The 19,275-nt window shown below is 39.3% G+C and overlaps 1 protein-coding gene across 5 annotated transcripts in view; it reads right to left on the reverse strand.

Annotated features, from left to right (window-relative positions):
- The window catches only part of LOC122563562 (mannosyl-oligosaccharide 1,2-alpha-mannosidase IA-like), a 144,330-nt gene that overhangs the window by 86,577 nt on the left and 38,478 nt on the right, over positions 1-19,275 (reverse strand). For all 5 annotated transcript variants that reach the window (XM_043717457.1, XM_043717455.1, XM_043717456.1 and 2 more), the window contains one exon: positions 14,188-14,284. In XM_043717457.1, the coding sequence (XP_043573392.1) occupies positions 14,188-14,284 (97 nt within the window). The remainder of the gene's footprint in view (positions 1-14,187; positions 14,285-19,275) is intronic.

Below are 19,275 nucleotides of genomic sequence, written 5' to 3' on the forward strand. Positions count from 1 at the left end.
GGCTTCAAACAGCCCATTCCCATAAACCATCCCCCACACATAATCATCTCTGCTACACTACAGAGATGAAATAGAATGGGTGATTGCAATGCAGAAAACCTTTGCTCAACCTCAAAATGTGACCCCGGACTTCTGGTCACATACTGTACTTCTGTGCTATTTGAACCCTCTTTTCTTGACAATCTACACTGTTTTGATGAAGCTGAATGGAGGTTTAATCCTTTGATGAGATACTTTACAGTATTCCAGACTAAACATTAAGTTACATAATTTCAAGTCAGAACCATCACTCCTATATCAGTTGTTGGCAATAGCTGAATCTTTGCCATTTATAGCTCTCCCACATCCATCCTGCTTCTCATCCAATAACCAAAATGTTTTGTCTAAATCACTCCAAACTTCCACCTTATAACTGTCTTTCCCTCGGATTATTTTCTCCCAGTTTTCCTTGTTTTCTGTGTTTGCCCAAACTATATCACATCTTTAACTTTTTTCATTTCTGATGCAAGATCACCATCTTGAATTGTTAACTTTATTCATCTCTCCACTGATGCAGATCTGTGGTGTACTTCCAACATTTTATGATTTTACTTCAGATTTCCTGCATTTATGTTATGTCAGCTTTGTATCTTATTGCTTAATCAGGCTAAACATTTTAAATGATAGTTAATATATTTCTCTGTTATTGCATAATGTCAAAGTACAATAAAATTATTAGTTTTAATTTCTATGATTAAAGCTCAGAGTGCATTTATTCCCTAGGTGCCTAGCGCATGAAACAGAATCACAAACCAGTTAGATCCAGTCACCTTGCTCTTTGTGTTACTTTGAGATTACAACAGTTTTTCTCAAAAAAGTAGGGGAGGACAGTTGGATTCAGTCATTCAAATGAAGTAGAAAGGGACATTCAAAATTCTGTCATCTCATTTTTCTGCAACCAGTTCCCATTTCAAATTGTCCCAAAGGCAATGGATCCAATTCACTGCATCTATGTTCTATAAGTAGGGACAACTGCACTAAGGATCGATTGGTTGCCTTCTGACTACATTTACAGTAGTAGTTCCAATATTACAGCTGACTCTTCTCTCAATCAATATAGCACTGCTATAAAGGGGGTTCTATCTTTGGATGATTTACAAGTTTCCAGGCCATTAAAACATCTTTAGCCTACAAACAGAAGCAGGCTCATATCAGATGTGGCACATGCTTAGTTTGCTCTCTCTTCCTAGCACATGGCCCCAGGGGAATTTGGAGCAATTGGGATAATATATTTTTCTATCACGTTTCACCTCCAAAGTACCTTGTCCCACGACATATCCAGAAGAGGCTTTAAAATCTAGTAAAGTTATGTCAAATATTACAATGGGTAAGCAGAAAGATCAAAACTAATTCCCTGCAGGTATGAGCACAGGTCAATAATGCTATCAAAATGACCTATACAATGTTGATTTATAAATACCATTGTAGAATAAAAGGGTAAAGAAGTATTGATAAATTCATACGAAGTGCTGATTCAGCAAAATGAAGTCTTAATGCCCAATTTGGAGCATCCAAATTATAAGAAAAGCCATTGACAGCATGCAGAGATTGGGATTTTGCCAGGGATTGTAAAAGTACTGTTTAAGGGAAGTAATGAATATGAAGATTAGATTAAATGAAAGCTTTAAAAAAAATACAAATTTTGATTAGAGAAATAAGTAAAAGCAGCATCCTATAGTTAAGAAGTCACCAATTTTCAAGTCAAGACAAATTCATAGAAATTTCTTTGCACGGGACTTTATAAAAAGGATGGAATACATTCTCACAAGTACTAAGATTACTGACAGAGAAAACCAATTCAGCATTTTAAATATAGAAAGACATCACAAATGAGTGAGGAGAAAACTGCAAATTTGGTAAGAGACAGATACAATTTCTTTCATGCTTTAAATTTACATCCCCGGGGTCATACCTGTAAAAATTTGTGATGATGATATAACCAGTTGATTAGCATGAGAGTTTGTGGCAGTTCTTACTACTTAAGTGAATATGAAAGAATGATAGGTGTGGATGATATTATGATTAGGCAGGCAAACAGGAAATCTGATCATATGGGCATACAAATTAGAAGGAGGAGTAAGCCATCGGCCACTTGCAGTTTGCTCTGACAAGATCGTGGTTGATTGGACTTGTGGCCTCAACTCCACTTTCCTATTTATCCTTGACATCCTTCGATTCCTTTGCTCAACAAGAATCTATTTTTACTTTAAAATTATTTAATGACTCTGCCCCTATTACTCTCTGGGAAAGAGAGATAGTTGATAATGTTTGAAACTAAAAGAAAGAAAATCCTCATCTTTGTCTTAAATGAGAAGACCCCTTATTTTTAAACTATGTTCTCTAGTTCCAGTCTCCCCCACAAGGGGGACATCTTTTCAGCACATATCTTGTCAAGTTTCATCAGGATCATATGTCTCAATCAGATCATCTCTTATTCTTCTCAATTCCAATGGACACAGGTCTAGTCTTTCTTATCTTTCCTCATGAGATAACTACTTCTTCCCTATTCTAGGTATCAGTTGATTGAAACTTCTCTGAACTGTCTCTTATGTGTATATATCCTTTCTACACAATAGTCCTTTGTAGTTTTGCCATTACCCTATACAACTGCAGCAAAAACTCTTACTTTTATAAAAAGCAAAATACTGCAGCTGGTGGAAACCTGAAAGAGACATGAAAAATACTGGATAAACTCAGCAAGTTTGGCAGCATCTATGAAGAGAAACAGAGTTGACATCTCTACTTTTATATTCCCTTTGCAATAAACACCAACAGTCCAACTGCCTTCCTAAGTACTTGATGTAACTGTACACCAACCTTTTGTGATTGATGTAGGAGGACAGTGAGTACCCTCTGTACCTCAGAATTCCACATTTAAATAAAGCAAACTTTTTATTTCTATTTATCCAGTCAAAGTGGAAGAGATCACATTATCCCACATTATACTCAATTTCCAAATTTTTTGCTCATTCACCTAAGTTGTATCCCTTTTCAGACTAGCATCTTCTCTTGACAGGTTTCTTTCTTACATTCCTTTGTTTCATCAGCAAACATTGCAACAATATATTTGGTCCCGAGCACTATTATTCTGCAGTGTATCAGTTATCACATTCCTCAAACATCCTTGGTTCAAAACAGAGGAGGCAAGGGAACGTGGTCGTCGGTGCTAGACTAAGGCTCCAGTCTCCAAGGACAACCAGGTTCAAATTGCACCATTGTCAACTTGCTTAATGAACACGTGCACTTTGGGACATCTGTGTTGTCCCTTTAAAATCCTTCCCTGGTCGTCCAGTATTAGGATTTAGCACACTCATTGCCTCATGCAAGAATTTCAGTCAAGGCATGAGGTATCATGGCTTTTGTGGCATAGTGGTAACGTCCCTATCTCAGGGCAAAAGATCTGGATTAAAGTCTCAGCTGCCCCAGACATCTCTTATAACATGTCTGAACAAGGTGATTAAAAAGACTGCCTTTAAGTCCTTTCAACTAAGTCAATGATATAATTGCAAATAGTTGCGGGCCAAGCATTCCTCCCTGCGGCAACCTCATCTCATTATGCAATCTTGAAAATGATTCCACTTATGCATATCTGACCACATCACAGAACATCTACAAACTGTTAAAAAAAAAAAGACCCTGAACTTCCAGTTGCCTACCGCTTCAACACACATCGCTGGACAACATCTGTCTCAGGTTTGCTGCAGTGCTGGAAGAACAGTACCTTATTTTCCACTTGGAAACTCTACAGGCTCTGAATTCAATATTGAGTTCAACAATTTTAGGGCTTAAACCACTTTCTCCCATTTCCTTAACCCAACCCCCACACACCAGGCCTTGTTATCACACAGTCTACTATTACACATGAGCCACTGTTAGCCACTAATAGTCTCCAGTGGTCGCTATTCATTTTCCAAGGCTGACCATTATCTATTCCTTTGTCCAGCCAATTGTTCTTCTCTCTTCGGGCTCCATCTTCACCTATTCCTTACTCCTTACCCCCTCCTCCCACCCCCTCTTCTGCATGAAAAACATTTTCCTATCTACCATCAGTTCTGAAGAAGGGTCATTGGATACAAATGTTAACTTTAATTTCTTTCCACGGACACCGACAGACCTGTTGAAATTTCCCAGCAATCTGTTTTGCAATATTTATGCATTTTCTCTGCTTCGTGTTAGCTAAGCAATCCAAATAATTCATTACTCCCATGCCATAAGCATTCATATTGTGAAGGACTCTTTGATGTGGCACCTTGACTTCTGGACATTTATGTACAGAACAGGTTCCCTTTATCCTTAATGTTTGTTACTTCCTCAAAAATTCCAATAAGTTAGTTAAACATGATTTCCCTGAACATTTTAAACTGAAATAAATCCATGAAATCTGACATAATTAGTGATGACTGAATAGCATTTGATGAACATCTGTTCAAAATACAGTGGACAGAATTTTAAAATAGAACAAAGAACCGTGAATACTGAAAATCAAACAAAAAGAGTAGAGTTAACATTTTGAGTCCAGTTACCCTGCTCCAGAGCAGCTTTAGAAGTAGGGTCACTGGACTTGAAACATTAACTGTTATCTCTCCACAGATGCTGCCAGATCCATTGAATTTCTCCAGCAATTTCAGTTTTTGTTTATGGATAGAATCTTAGCACCTTTGGCTAAGTACAAGATATATTGAATATTTTAGAGGGATTTGAGGGATTGAAGGGAGTCATGGTGGCTCAGTGGTTAGCATTGCTGTCTCACAGCGCCAGGGACCCAGGTTCAATTCCTGCCCTGGGCGACTGTTTGTGTGGAGTTTGCACATTTTCCCTGTGTCTGCGTGGGTTTCCTCTGGGTGCTCCGGTTTCCTCCCACAGTCCAAAAAGATGTGCAGGTCAGGTAAATTGGTCATGCTAAATTGGCCATAGTGTTAGGTGCATTAGTCAGGGGTAAATGTAGGAGAATGGGTCTGGGTGTGTTACTCTTCCGAGGGTCAAATGGCCTGTTTCCACACTGCAGGGAATCTAATCTAAGCTAATAATTTCTGCTGAGAGGCCTAGCAGGTTTTCTCGCCAAATCTTAGTAAACTCAATACATTACCTATTCACCCAGCCCCTATGGCACCCCTCCTGTCCAATTCCTGCCCTATCTTACAAATGTCGTTCCCAGAACAACTCATCACACAGGTATACTTGAACTCCCTGGCTTCCCATGCGTCCGTGCCATCTCTAAAAACCTGCTGTGCATTTGGACAACCACTGTCAGTCCAGAACTGTCCTGCAGTTGGTACACAGAGAGGAAACAGTAAAATCGGAGACCTGTGGTGTGGGCAAGAATTTCAAGATTCTGCTGGATGGGTAACTTTGAGATTGGACTTCCTCTTCCACAGGGTCCAACAGTAGAATCCTGAACACTAGATTATGCAACATGGATTTGTGAGAAACAAAGCTCACTCACTTCAATAATTTCAGTCCGAGACCAAAAATCTGAAACAGTGTCATTTATTTGTACACTTGCAAGTGGGTGCCAGGTAAGGCAATGACAAATACACATCAAATCCAACAAACTCTCAAAATTTATACAATTTGAATCCCCATATTTTTTCTTATTTCATAGTTTGCCCCCTCCTCCGCTTACGTCACTCATTTCCTTAAGACTGATCCCACAACTTCTGTTTATCTGGCCTTGTCCGTGACAAATGCCTATCTCTGGCCCCCATAAGGTTGTTTGACGTCATCCTACTGCAGGTCACCACTAGGCATATTCTGTCTTTATCAGCATTTATTCCTCTCCGGAGGCTACTCTGACCTTTATGACCTCTTAAATTAGGGTTTGTTCCTGTGTCCCCATACAAGTGGGAAAACAGATGTTTTTCTTACTGTCTTATCTGTTGCCCATACATCTACCATTGTTCTGTAATCACGTCTCATGCTAACATACTTCCTCTATGTAGTTCCCATTTTTGCTAACTCAGCTCCTAGCTGAGAAACAATCACAGACTAATGTGAATTCATTTACTCTGTATCAGAACTTATAATTGCAGAAATAACATTAATTCACCTACATCCCACAGATTGGAACAGTCTCAGCCATTGGGAGGAATGCCCACTATTGTACAAATGTCAATGACCTTCTTCACTCCACCAGCCTTAAATCTCACCATCATCTGATACCTCACATCACTCTCTCTGCTCACGTACATATCTCCTGCCAAGACCCATGCTATACCGCACATTATTGTAGGCAAAATGTTTTCCACTTGCTCTCAACCACCCCAATCCCTGACATCACAAATACTGAACATCTTTTATGTTGCCTAATCACTCACTCTGAATACATTCCCACCTCCACCAAAAGTAGCAGCTGTGACATCCACTATTATCTGCCTTAATACCTACCTACCTGTCATTTCAGGAGGAAAACAGGCTCACAATAGGGTACAAAAACCAAAGACGAGTGATGGGCTGCCTCATATTTTGCTCTCTTCCATTTACATGCAGAGCATCCTACCTGTAACCACCTCAAGTGGCTGCTTGATTGCTTTCAACCCCCTTGAATGATATCAGAGGTTGCTCTTGACTTATTGTACAGGGACCCACTGACCAAAGGCTATCCCCCTTGACTTTACTGAGGATTGCTGACAAATATGATAACCTTCCTTCGTGTTCAAGCTAAACCACAAAACAAGATAGAAATAATGAGCCTGGTATCTCTGACTGAACAGGCACTGTAAAAAATCAAAGCAATGTAAGACAAAGATACTGTATCTAGATAGTCCTCATTGATTCTGAGCCTATGACAGCAAAAAAGAACCTGGAGATGCAGCTTGGTCCAGACCATGAGCTTGGTGCATACCCCTGAACTCATAATAGTCCTTGCTACTGCATTACAGTGATTGTTGCTGGTGCAGCAATGAAACGCACTAGCATCCTGAGAGTGGATAAGAGATGTGCCATGAGAGTTCTTAGAGGCTGGCACATATCAGATGCTGGTGTCCAAGGAGATGGGTCCATGTGGTTGGTGCTCATTGAACATGCTCAGAGATTTTGAGGCCTGGTACCCCACATGGAGCAACAGTGTGTTCAATTCACAAAGTTCTTACTTAGGATTCCATGTCAAACTTTCTCAATGTCCAGACTGGTGAATTCCAAAGACAGAAAGTCAAATATTAATAAGACAAGTTGGGCAGTCAACAAGCAATTAAGCAAATAATCCCCCTTAATTAGCAACTCGTCACTGCCTACTGACAAACTCACCATACCCCTTGTGAAAAGTATAAAAGATGAGCAAGATGCTGAGATTAGCCTTGCAGACTTCTACCAAAACCTCACCCCAGCTCAGACTTTTATAACGTTCTACAAAATATGACACTTGGGTGCAGTAATTCTTGAGTGAGGTGCTAAAGGAGGTAATCTTGAATAAGCAAAGTATGGTACTTAGGGACTCTGCCATTGAAGCAGTGCGGAGAGAGGTTTACAACGTCACAATTGCTGCCTGAAATCTTAAACCAAAGTCTCTATCTCCACAACAATAACGTAAAGGACCTAACAGGACTAAAGATCAGGTAGTTTTCCTTTTCACTTGGTCAGTAGTTATCTAGTATACAACACAGAACAAGTTTGAAGAAGGGTCACTGGATCTGAAATGTTAACACTACTTTGTCACCACAGATGTTGCCAGACCTGCTGAGTTTATCCATCAATTGTTTTTGAATTCCAGCATCCACAGTTCTTTTGGTTTTTAGTTATCCAATGTAGTTCATCTTGCTCACAGCTGCACAAACTTTTGTTTTTCAACAGAGATGTCTCTGATTTATTGTTTTTATCTATGCACACTCCCTTACAGGGGATCTATGGCATATGTCGAAATGGACATGCAACAAAAAGACTCTTCAACCAGATGAAATATACCCCCTGAGGTGCAAAGGCCCAGAATTCTATTCCTCAGTCAGTGTTAGAACTGAAAAAAGACAATAATTGGGACAAGTTTGTCTCACCAGCATAGGATAAGAATGCAGATCGCAAGCACACACCATACACTTCTAATCTATCTAGCCCCACTGCAGAGGCAGATATCCTATCTGCAATTTTCACAGAACTGGGCCAGCTCCTGAATGATTTATGCTTCACAGACAGTTGAAGATGTCATGAACCATTGTCTGGATTTGGCAAGGTTTTGAGGTTTTGAGATCTGACACATCCCTTCCTCGCCCCTTCTATCTGCTCATTTGGAGAAATACATATCAGGCCACCTGTCTCTATTGATACAACTCCCAAGTGTTCTCATTATGAAAGCAAAGATTACTCTATAAATTTTATTATACAGTTATATTTTCTAAAACTTCCTCTTGTAGTTACTGACAAGAGTTGTTAACTAGACAATACATTGCTTTATGCCAGAAATTGTTTCATCTTTAGAATCATAAGGCAGAATCTTATAGGAGTCAGAGCAATATGGGCTATGGCGAAATTTGAGCCAGAATTAGATTAGTGCTGCAAAATCCATCTCGACATCGGGAGCATCTCATTCCACTTATTATGTTTTTCACAAGCGGCATGTGGAGTTTCCCAATAGGCAATGGTGAGTTGCCAATCAGGAAGGGTTATTGTTTGTTAAATGCCTTGTTGATGGCCCAACTCAATTCATTAATATGAGTTTCTATCTTATCAAATTCAAACAAGCTGAAAACGCAAAACAGAAACAAGAGCAGTTACCTAGCTGAGAGAGCTTGTTGCCTGGTCCAAACGACAATTAGGCTGTCAGTAACGAAACTGCAACTTGAGGCACAATTCACGGGTATCCGTTGTATGCACCCAAAGCCCATCCAGCATGTCGAACTCAACCCCATCGTGGCACTTCTCCAACATAGTAGATGACCATTTAGGAGGCACAGAGTCAAACTGCAGGGAGCAATTGCAACTAGCATTGAAAGGCTGTTGCAAGGACACTTTGTGCATGGGAGCAGACTGCTTCTGAGGGGTGCCTGCTTGCTTTAACATCAACGTGCATGCCTGTAGCTACATACCTTGCCATGCTGTGCCTATCAGCATATTAGACCAAGAGCAAGGCAGGCAGCTGCAAAGACAAGGAGCACTTAACTCAGGAGAAGGTCATTATCTCTCAGGACCCCTCTGGACATGTGGAATGTGCAGGAGGCCCATAGATTTTCAGTCCTTCTCTATTTGCTTAGAAATGTGCGAGGTGCAGTACCAACACTGGCTCCATATGGACACTGTGATAGAATACTGCCAAATACTGGAGGGCTGTAGGAGTGTTTCTCCCAGTGGCTGTGAATGTCACTGCCACTCTGAACTTCTGCACGACTGGCTACTTCCAATGAGCAACAGATGACCAATGTGGGATTTTTCAGTCATGCACCCACAAATGCATCAAGATACTGACTGATGTCAACTGTGTAAAGTCACAAAGATTCACTTTATTCTTTAATGATGATGCCAGTGCTGTAGTCTAGGTAGCAGACTCTAGGAACGTAGTGGAGTTCGCCAGGTATAGGTCCCATCAATTGCACTCATGCCACTGAAAGCTATATCACATTGGCGAACTTATCTACAGGAAGATGTTTCTCTCCATTTACACATGATGATCTATAATCACTCATCACTTCCCAGGTTTGTATGCCCACTACTCTGGCAGCTGCCACAACTCCTGCATTCTGAAGCATTCACTAGTGTCTGGTGCATTTGAGGGTCCAGGTGTTTGATAAGACTGGCTATGGGGAACAAAAGCTACCAACAGCAATTATGGCTCATAACAGCATTGTGCAATACCTGACTGATGTGGAGTGCAGGTTTAATGCCACCAATGCCTTGACCAGGGCAGTGATGGGTGCTGACAGATGGGACTTGATTGGGTTGGGACATCTGGTCGGCATGGACAGGTTGGACCGAAGGGTCTGCTTCCATGCTGTACATCTCCATGACTCTATGACACTGTTGAAGAGGAGGCTGTCATTATCCATGACAGAGCTCAGTGGCACCGTACTCTGCAAGCCAGAAAGAAACTCACTGACACAGACTTCCAACAGATGAGTAATGGGTGCAACACACTAATTGTGGACTGAAAAATATTCATCGATCATGACCCAAAATCTGGTTTGCACTATTGGGGCAAACTTCAGTTTCTATTGATTTTATTTGCATACTGATGCATCCAATTACCTGCCTGCATTTGATGTTCCCCTACTACACAATGATAAACTGCAAGTGGGCATTGGGGATAGGGCTGTGCTGACTTAGACAGATATTCAGACAGATGCAGCTACAGGTAGATAAGTGTGAGATGTAATGGTTATACAGCAAACTGAGAAAAAGGGGCTTGTATGTGTGAGGGGAAGTCAGCCATGCTGTATGCTCACCATTGGAGTGCAGCTTTGTGGCTGATAAGCCTTGACATTGCTGGGAAGAGGTGATGTTAGATTGCTAACATTTGCCCAGCTGCACAGCAACCTTTCAAAAAATGGTGCAAGGACAAGGGTGCTTTAGTGTATCTCCAAGTGGCAACTTGTTCTGGGAATGGTACATGGTAAAAAGGGGCTGAAATCAGATGTAGCGAATGCTAGAGGGGTGGAGTAGTTAATGAAGTGATTTCAGCCAGATATGGTGTGAAAACTCACTAGACCATGTGACAAAAAGTCTCCCAAAAATCTGGCATAATTTGGAGTCTGCCAAAAAGTAAAATGTAAAATTCAGCCACAGGCTCTTTGAAAGAGCTATCCAATTCATCTCATTCTCCGACTTTCTAATAATAGTCCTCTAGTTTTCTGCCCTTGGAGTCAATGTATTCAATTACCTTCTAAATACCTTCTTGAACTTGTTTACAAGTTGTTACACAATTTTTTCAGATGGCGCATTCTATATCATAATTTTTAACATTTAAAAACAAGGACTCCTCAATTCGCTTGTGGTTAATTTACCAATTACTGTAATTCCCTTGGTTTTGATCCTTCAGCCATGAAAAATAGCTTCTCCTTATTAAATTTTATCAAATCTCTTCATGATTCTGAGCTTCTGTATTAAATCTCCCTTTAACCTTCGTCAATTTAACAAAAACAATCCTCGCTTCTCTCATCTCCACGTGTAGCTGCATTCTTTATTTCTGGTATTATTCCAGTAAGTCTCTTCTGCAGCCTCAGGAAGGCCTTGACATTTTTCAACCCTGGTTCAATAAAGAGAGTGCAGGATGATGTGCCAGGAGCAGCACCAGACATGCCTAAAAACAGGATGTCAACTGTGCTTTTATTTCAGATTTCCAGCATCCACCGTATTTTGCTTTCAATTAATCCACTGGCTTGATGACAATGATAGAATGGGGGATATGCTGGTTAACGAAGTTACAATCTGTGTTTGAATTCTGCTGCTGCTGCTGATAGCCCATAATACCTCATGACTGTTCAGTCTAGATTTGCTACATCTGTTTTAAATCTACCCCATTCAAAAGTACCTAAAGAGTATCTTCAGCAGAAGGCAGAACATGTTCTTAATAAAGGTTGCCACTCCTACAAATAATATGGACCCACGCATCTGCGGCAGTTAGATTGGGGAGAATGAGGTCAAGTACTATTTTCCCCTTTGATGGTTACCTCAAGAGATACTAGACTGTATCTTTAGCAAGTACATCCTTCAGGAATTGACCAAGTCGGTCGGTAGAGGCACTACTGAGCCATAGTGATGGACATTCTTGCCACCCTCAATACATCCTTCCAAATGCCATTTAACATGGAGAACAGATGCATCAGCAGACTTGGGGTGATAGGTGCTAATCAGCAGGAGGTTTCCTTGCCCATTTTTGACCAGATGCCATAAGATTCCAATGGGTGACTCCAAAAGCTACTCTCTCCTTGTGGTATACCACTGTAACACATCCTCTGCCGGCTCTACCCTCTCAGTGGGACTGAATGTCTGCGTGTGACAGCTATGGTTGAGAATGTCTTGGAATATCTATGTCAGACTGTTGCTTGATTAGTCTGTAATTCAGTCCTCTTAATTTTGGCACAAACACCCAAATGTCACGAAGGAGGACTTGGCAGGGTTGACAGGGATGTGTGTGCCATCATAATTTCTGATGCCATGACCGATGCTGGATAGTACATCCAATTTCATTTCTTTTATCAGATTTTGTAGCAGTGAGATACAACTGAATGGCTCACTAGGCCACCTGGAGTCACATGCGAATCAGACCAGGTAAGGATAGCAGAGTTTCCTTCTCCAAATGCCACTAGAATGACATGGGTTTTTAATGACAATCCACGATGATTTCATTGTCAGTACTGGGTTAGTTTTTAAGTTCAGATTGATTAATTACATTCAAATGTCACTATCCATCATGGTGAGATTTGAACCTATGCCCCAAGAGCATTTAGTCTAGTTTTCTGTACTGCTAGCCCATTGGCAATATCGGTACATCACCATGCCCTGTCATTCCCGATCAAAAGGGGAATCTTCTCTAAGACTATAGGAGGGAGTTCTGCAGTGCAGTAGAAGCTGTGATAGAGATTGCAATCTCTTTGATGAGGAAGCGATAAATGGTTGTTGGCTAGATAAGCTTATGGATAGAAAAGTATCTGCAGAAAGGTTTTTTAAAAATTTTGACCAGGGATTTATAAAGAACTTAAATCATACTGTAATTCTTATTCAGAATGTCAACTGGCAAGATTTAACCTTCAGTTCTGCACTCCATCAGTCCTTTTAACCATAAATCAATCTACCATTTGGAACAATTGCAATCAGCCTTGTAGGGTCTCTAGAAGGATTTGCTAGGAGATTGCAAGTATATTCTCCTGAGTTGATTACATGACTAGGTATCCCTCAAATAATATGGCATCAAAAATGTTGCCAATTAATCATAAAGGTGTTTTTCAGAGTAGGAATTCTTGGAGAGATTTTCATAGGTCTCACATTAATTATGATCTGTATGCATTAAGACAAGATTAATATTCAACGAAGCTTAGTGCATCATTCCTTGACTGATGAGAGTGATACAGTGTTTCAATAATACTTTGAAAAATATGTTTAAAAGAGTAGTAGACAGGATGCCAAGAACAGGGGTGTCTTATTACCGTAAGTAATGTTTGCAATTCAGAAAGTTCCACAGGTCTCTGGGGATTTTCACATTTGAAGCTTTCTTATGGGAAACAACCCCATGGTCTTCTAGATGTTAAGGAAGAATGGGAGGAAATCATTAGCCCTCTTGGAATGTGCTGGAACACATCCTGAAAATAAGGGAGAAGTAGAAGTAGTCACTCCTAAGGGAATGCTTGAAAAAAAAAAGGCCCAGAAAAATAATGGCTATATTATAATAGACAGCACACAGCAAGGGAGTTCAATCAGGACAAATGAGTTTTGCTTCTTGTTCTAACACCCAGCAGCTCAGTGAAAGGGCCTATTTGAGATTGTAGATTCTGAAAGGCCAGTAAAACTACAAAAGTGGTCAGCTTGCAAGACGATGGAAGAAGCAGAACTATATGATCTTCTGAAACTAAAGAAAGCGCAGGAGACCCTTGGATTGGAGATGAATCTACTTTTTGAAAGAAAGGCTCAAGAAACCAGGATGCAACATTTGGCCAAGGCAATAGCAGCACAGCAGTGACTAAGACTGCTTAAAAAATGTGGTTGAAAGAAACAGCAAAACTGTTAGTCCAACAGTGCTTTGCAAGACAAGACCTGAGGGCTGGACGCCTTTAACAAACACTGCTCAAAAGGATGGACTGGGTTTCTTCCAAAATTTGGGAATTCATTTTTAAAATCATAATTTTAGTTCTAATTCTTTTAGTAATTGCATTTTTCTCTTCAAACCAAAAAGTGGTTCCATTAACTCATCCTCAATACTACATACTGGTCCATTATCACCTTACCTCTGCCCACTGATTCCATTATACACAGCCATCCCATCCACATTGGTTTAATTATGTCCCCAACCTGAGCCCAGTTCTAATATTATCCCTGCTTTAGTCTGTACACTTTACTGAACATGAAAATTACATAACAGATTGACTATGAATTATAATCTTCAAAGCTTTTCACTAAAAGGACTGATGTATATTCAGCTTTTATTTAATTGACTGCAATTTTCTTATATTAATAGACATACGAACTGTTTTGACAATACCTCTGTGCTACAGAGTAATTATTTCACAAATTACTCACCAAATAAACCACTTGCATGTCCACTCTTCGACAAGGGTTTGAGCTCATTGGTCCCCCATGCATATTGTCTGTAGTTATCCCAAGCAAACTTCATCATCTAGGGACCAAGAAAACAATTAAATAGTTATTCCTGCTCTGTATTTGGTAGATACAACATGGCCAGAAATGATAGAAGAAATGCAAAAGGTAATTGTGAATTTCAGTAGATATAAACATTTATATTGGAAATGCATTAATAGTGATCTACAATGAAATCAAGCTCAGATCTAAAAGTGAATTCCAAAGAATCAATGAAGCAGAGACTGGAAGATGCATTTTAAACCAGTTCTTCCTTGATTCTGTAATTATTTCCAATTCTTGGACAGATTTACTCTTGGCAACTCCCTTGGCAGTAAGGAATTCCAACATCAAGACTTAAATGAACGGAAATGTTTTGCTTACATTTTTTCCTTAAATACCACAAAAAATTTAAATTTACAATGCTTCCTCCATCAACATAAGGAAATAGGAAATCAGTGGGGCTTTTCTCAACTCTACTCTGATCTTTTTGCTGGCATCCAGTGAGATACAGTTTGCCACATGTGTCCCTTGGCTACAAGGATCCAGACTGACTTCACTGTTTAGTGCATAGCTATTAGAAGCATGCCACTTGAGGAGGATCACAAAAGCTTAATTGAAGAGCAGCATTTTAAGGTCTTAAGGGAGGAGAGGGAGAGATTTAGTTATCAAATCCCAAACCTCAAGGCCTACATGGCTGAAAGCGTGGTTGCCAATCATGGATGAAGAAAGTGGGAGATCACAAGAATTCAGAGTTGCAGCAATATAAAGTTCTCAGTGAATTGTTGATTACAGAGATGGGGTGGGCTAGATCAGGCTAAAGACGACATGGATTACTTCACCACAGTTTGGGTGGACCTGGTAGTGGAAGGTATGGTCACAAAAATAGGTGTCCATGGGTGCAGGTTGTCACACATGTACTAAGTTTCCAATTTCACAATGATGTTAATGCATGTAAATTAGCTAAAATTAGGGCCACATTTTCAAGTGAACAGACATTCTGGGGGAATTGGGGAAAAGGTATCGATAGCTGAACAGCTGTATAGTCTAAAACAGTCAGGAAGATTAACTCCAAGTGATTGCGCTTAGTGGGCATGATTACAAGAGAGGGCAGAATTGTTGCTCGTAAGAAAATATTGAAAGCACACCGAAAGGTTCCTTTGAGAATGCTGGCAAGACACAAAGAGATCAGTGGGATTACCCAAAGAGGGAGTCAAGCTGGGACAGCAGTTAGAGTTCAGGCTGTAAAGACCACATCTATTTATTTTTCCTTTATTTTTGAATGTGAACTCAAATAAGAACAGAACTGTTTTAAAACCAAGGGCTATGAAAGGAATTGCTTCACTTTTAAAAACAAATTACTGGAACTCATCGAGTGTCATATTTGCACTGCTGTTTTTCAAATAGTTGAACAGGAGTGATAAGATGGTATGGAACAGGGGTGTGCTTGCAGAGTAAGTTCAATCAGCAACAGCGCAATAATTGTGACCGGTTGTGGATACCATAGATTATCAGCCTGACACAAGGAATTGAATAGCCTCCAACCATAAACCAATGATCTCTTCCTAACCAAACAATCTTCTGAACAATAAATCTTCTGCAAATTAAAGGGGGAAATATGGGAATTATTTTTTGCTTTATCTTCGAGAATCAAGCAAAGCTTCAGGAGACCTGAAACGATCTAAATGTTAGTATGGCCTCTTTTTTAATAATAAATCTAATGAAATCCATAGCCTCGTGATCCTTAACATGAAAAATCTTAAGTGTCATTTTTTGTCCACATCTCCTCTTGTAGATTCAACTGCTGAAAATATAATTTGCTTCCATCTACTGTTTCTCCTTTTATAATATTAAATGCTATCAAATAATTCCTGAATTTCTTCTGTTTGAATGAAAATACGGGCATCGATGCAAAGACTGCACATTTCACATCTCTTATAAGGCTGGTTTTCAAATAATTTGAGGAAGCTTTGAATTGCTAAGTTTTGGGGCTTGAGCAGAGATCATCTGTTGGTTTCACACCCAAAGTTGCAAAAAGGTTAATCGGAAAGGCAGTCCTTACTTCAGCCTTTCCTAATAAAGATAGCATGATGCCATGATCCATTAATTATATCTGAAAAATACCAATTATACTGTTCAAACAGCAAGCAAATATTCTGTAATGGTAGATATGAAATTGGGATAGAAGGACTGGTGTTGAGTGTGGGGTGCTGGAAAAGCACAGCAGGTCAGGCAGCATCGAAGGAGCAGGAAAATCAACGTTTTGAGCAAAAAAGTTCAAATGATACAGTCCACTTAAACTTTGGAATATCATCAAAAAATTACACTCAAGAATTCAGGCATGTCATGCCCTTCCATTAACATGCATATGTTTTAACCTATGGAACTGCATATTTCTCCTGATTAGAAATATATTTTGGCTATAAGTTCTCATTCTTGGCAAAAAACAATGGTCTCAGGCAATAACTTGAATTTTGCAAGTTGTCTTTCATAACTCCTGAAATAGTCCAATAAATAGTCCAACAAACAAAAGATAAAAAGGCAAAAATTCATTTACTTGGTAACAAACAAATTACGGACACAAGTATTACATTTGGCAACTATGTTGTGTATTGAACACTAGTTAGAATTCTAAAACAAAAAGAGACATTGCTGAAGCAGCCCAAAAGATCCAGTGTTCCTTCTAACGAAAGGTTCCTAAATAGTTTTCACATATAGCACCTACTATTTACTAGGTTCAATGCAGCAAATAACTTTGTAAATTTAGTTTCACAATTGTTCCTGAACCTGACCAGTTGTCAATAATTTTCTGTCAAGGCATTTTTGGCTCTCAGTTTATGTTTATCTATTGCACTGAACTAATGTTTTGAAACCTCAGCAATTTTTTGCGCTTCGAAGTATTGATTGACTCTTTCGCCATCATCCACACTTTTGGTCCCTTCTTGAATATGATTGGCTTTCATGAAAAGCCATTTTTTTGACACTGAGCAGAAAGAATTAAAATGTACTCAGCTGTAGAGAACTGATACCTTCTGTTTTTAATGTTTACCATGTTATACTCTGTAAACATGAACACATCATTTCTGCTGGAAATGAGCCACACGATCAAAGGGAAACAAATAATTTCAATTAACATTTGATTTGCTGGTTTAAAGTTGAAGTTCGTTGCATCCAATTTTTGGGTATCATCCAGTTTCAGACTACAACTGCAACCGTTCTAAAAACACATAAGAGTTTGGAAAAGTGAACCCTACATTCCTATTTTCCATAATGCAAAGGTCTATATGAAGGTCAAATCTGTAAATGCTCCCCAACTATTGTGCTGAAATGCTCAGTAATTTCTGGCAGTTCAAACAAATTTCCAATATAATACAACTATAAAGTCTCCAGCTGCTGAGAATTATGGCTTAATTTACTGATCTTATTTTGAAATGGGTATGATTTTTTATTTTGGTTAAAAGGTTAGTCATCCATTAGAAATTTCAAATGCTGCAGGAAAAATATAGCAATGTTTAAATTGACTCATCAAGAAAACACATTGTGGTATATGAACGGTATTCCCATTTTAAAAAATACAATATGCAGTTTCCATTGCAATTGTGGACAAGTGCTTGCAGACAGGAATGCACACATCACAAATGTGATAGGTATTATACCACAAGAGGCGGCCATTTAATCAAGTCTACACTGACACTTTTGAAAAACAATCCAGTTAGCTCCACTCCTCTGTTCTTTCACCAAATTCTTGTCATTTCTCCTTCTTGAAATATTTATCCAATCCCCACTGAAGGTCACTATTGAATTGTTTTAAACAATATCCATCGTACCGGACAATGCATGCCAACTCTTAACCACTCATTGAGTATACATCATATAAATTCAATTGCATTTTTCCAAGATAAACTAGAACAGACTTAAAAGTTTCATGTACATACCATCAAAATATCAAGTGTGCAGAGAAAATAATCATGAAGGTTAATGGACACTGATCTTTGGAGGACAAAAAAAATTATGCTACAGCTATATTAACTGCGGGAGTACTTCAAGAAGAGCCATACTTTAAGCAGCAGGTATTAGCATGTGAGGGCAATGTAGATTTATCAAAATGATCCCTACCCATGCTCTATGATTTCGATTATGAGCAAGTTAATTAAGGTTGTGCTGCACAGAATTTAAATTAACGAAGTGCCTTGATCAAAAATTTCAAGCAAAAACAAAGAATGAAATAAATTTTTAAAATCTTAAAACAATATGCCAGTTCCTGGTTGACAATTACTCTCCAGGCATTTTCCATGGCAATATCTCTACCAATCAGAATCCACTTGCAAACTAATCAGCATTCTCATACAATACAATGTTGGTTTTCCCCTTAAATCGATTTCTTTGCAAATTGTTCTGAAGAGTGCAAGAAAAGCATTCAGCAAAATGTGATTGTTAAAGCAAGTTTTAATTGACCTGTTAAGATGTTATGACACACCACAACAAATAGGCTTCAACCCTGAATTTTTAGCCTAGGGACACACGACTGACCCACAAGAACTGCTAAACTCTTACTTTCACATTTGCATGAAAAACAATTATTCACTACAAATGCTAACTTTTTCTGGGCATTAAATCCATTTTGTATCCATTCTGCTTCTGCAGACTTTATTTTAGGAGTTTTAATTTTTGTTAAGAAACCTATGATGATATTTCATCAACTGTTTTGAAAACTCCATACACACATTATTCATCCTGTTAACTCATCAAAAACTCAATCCAGTTAGTCAAACATAATTTGCCCATAAACAGCCAGTAATTTTTCTCTTGGATTTGTAGTGATTCTGCTTAAAAATGTGTTGCTGGAAAAGCGCAGCAGGTCAGGCAGCATCAAAGGAGCAAGAGAATCGACGTTTCGGGCATAAGCCCTTCTTCAGGAATGAGGAGGGTGTGCCAAGCAGACTAAGATAAAAGGTAGGGAGGAGGGACTTGGGGGAGGGACGTTGGGAATACGATAGATGGAAGGAGGTTAAGGTGAGGGTGATAGGCCGG

The sequence above is a fragment of the Chiloscyllium plagiosum genome, chromosome 27, assembly GCF_004010195.1.
Source record: "Chiloscyllium plagiosum isolate BGI_BamShark_2017 chromosome 27, ASM401019v2, whole genome shotgun sequence".
NCBI classification, from domain to species: Eukaryota; Metazoa; Chordata; class Chondrichthyes; order Orectolobiformes; family Hemiscylliidae; genus Chiloscyllium; species Chiloscyllium plagiosum.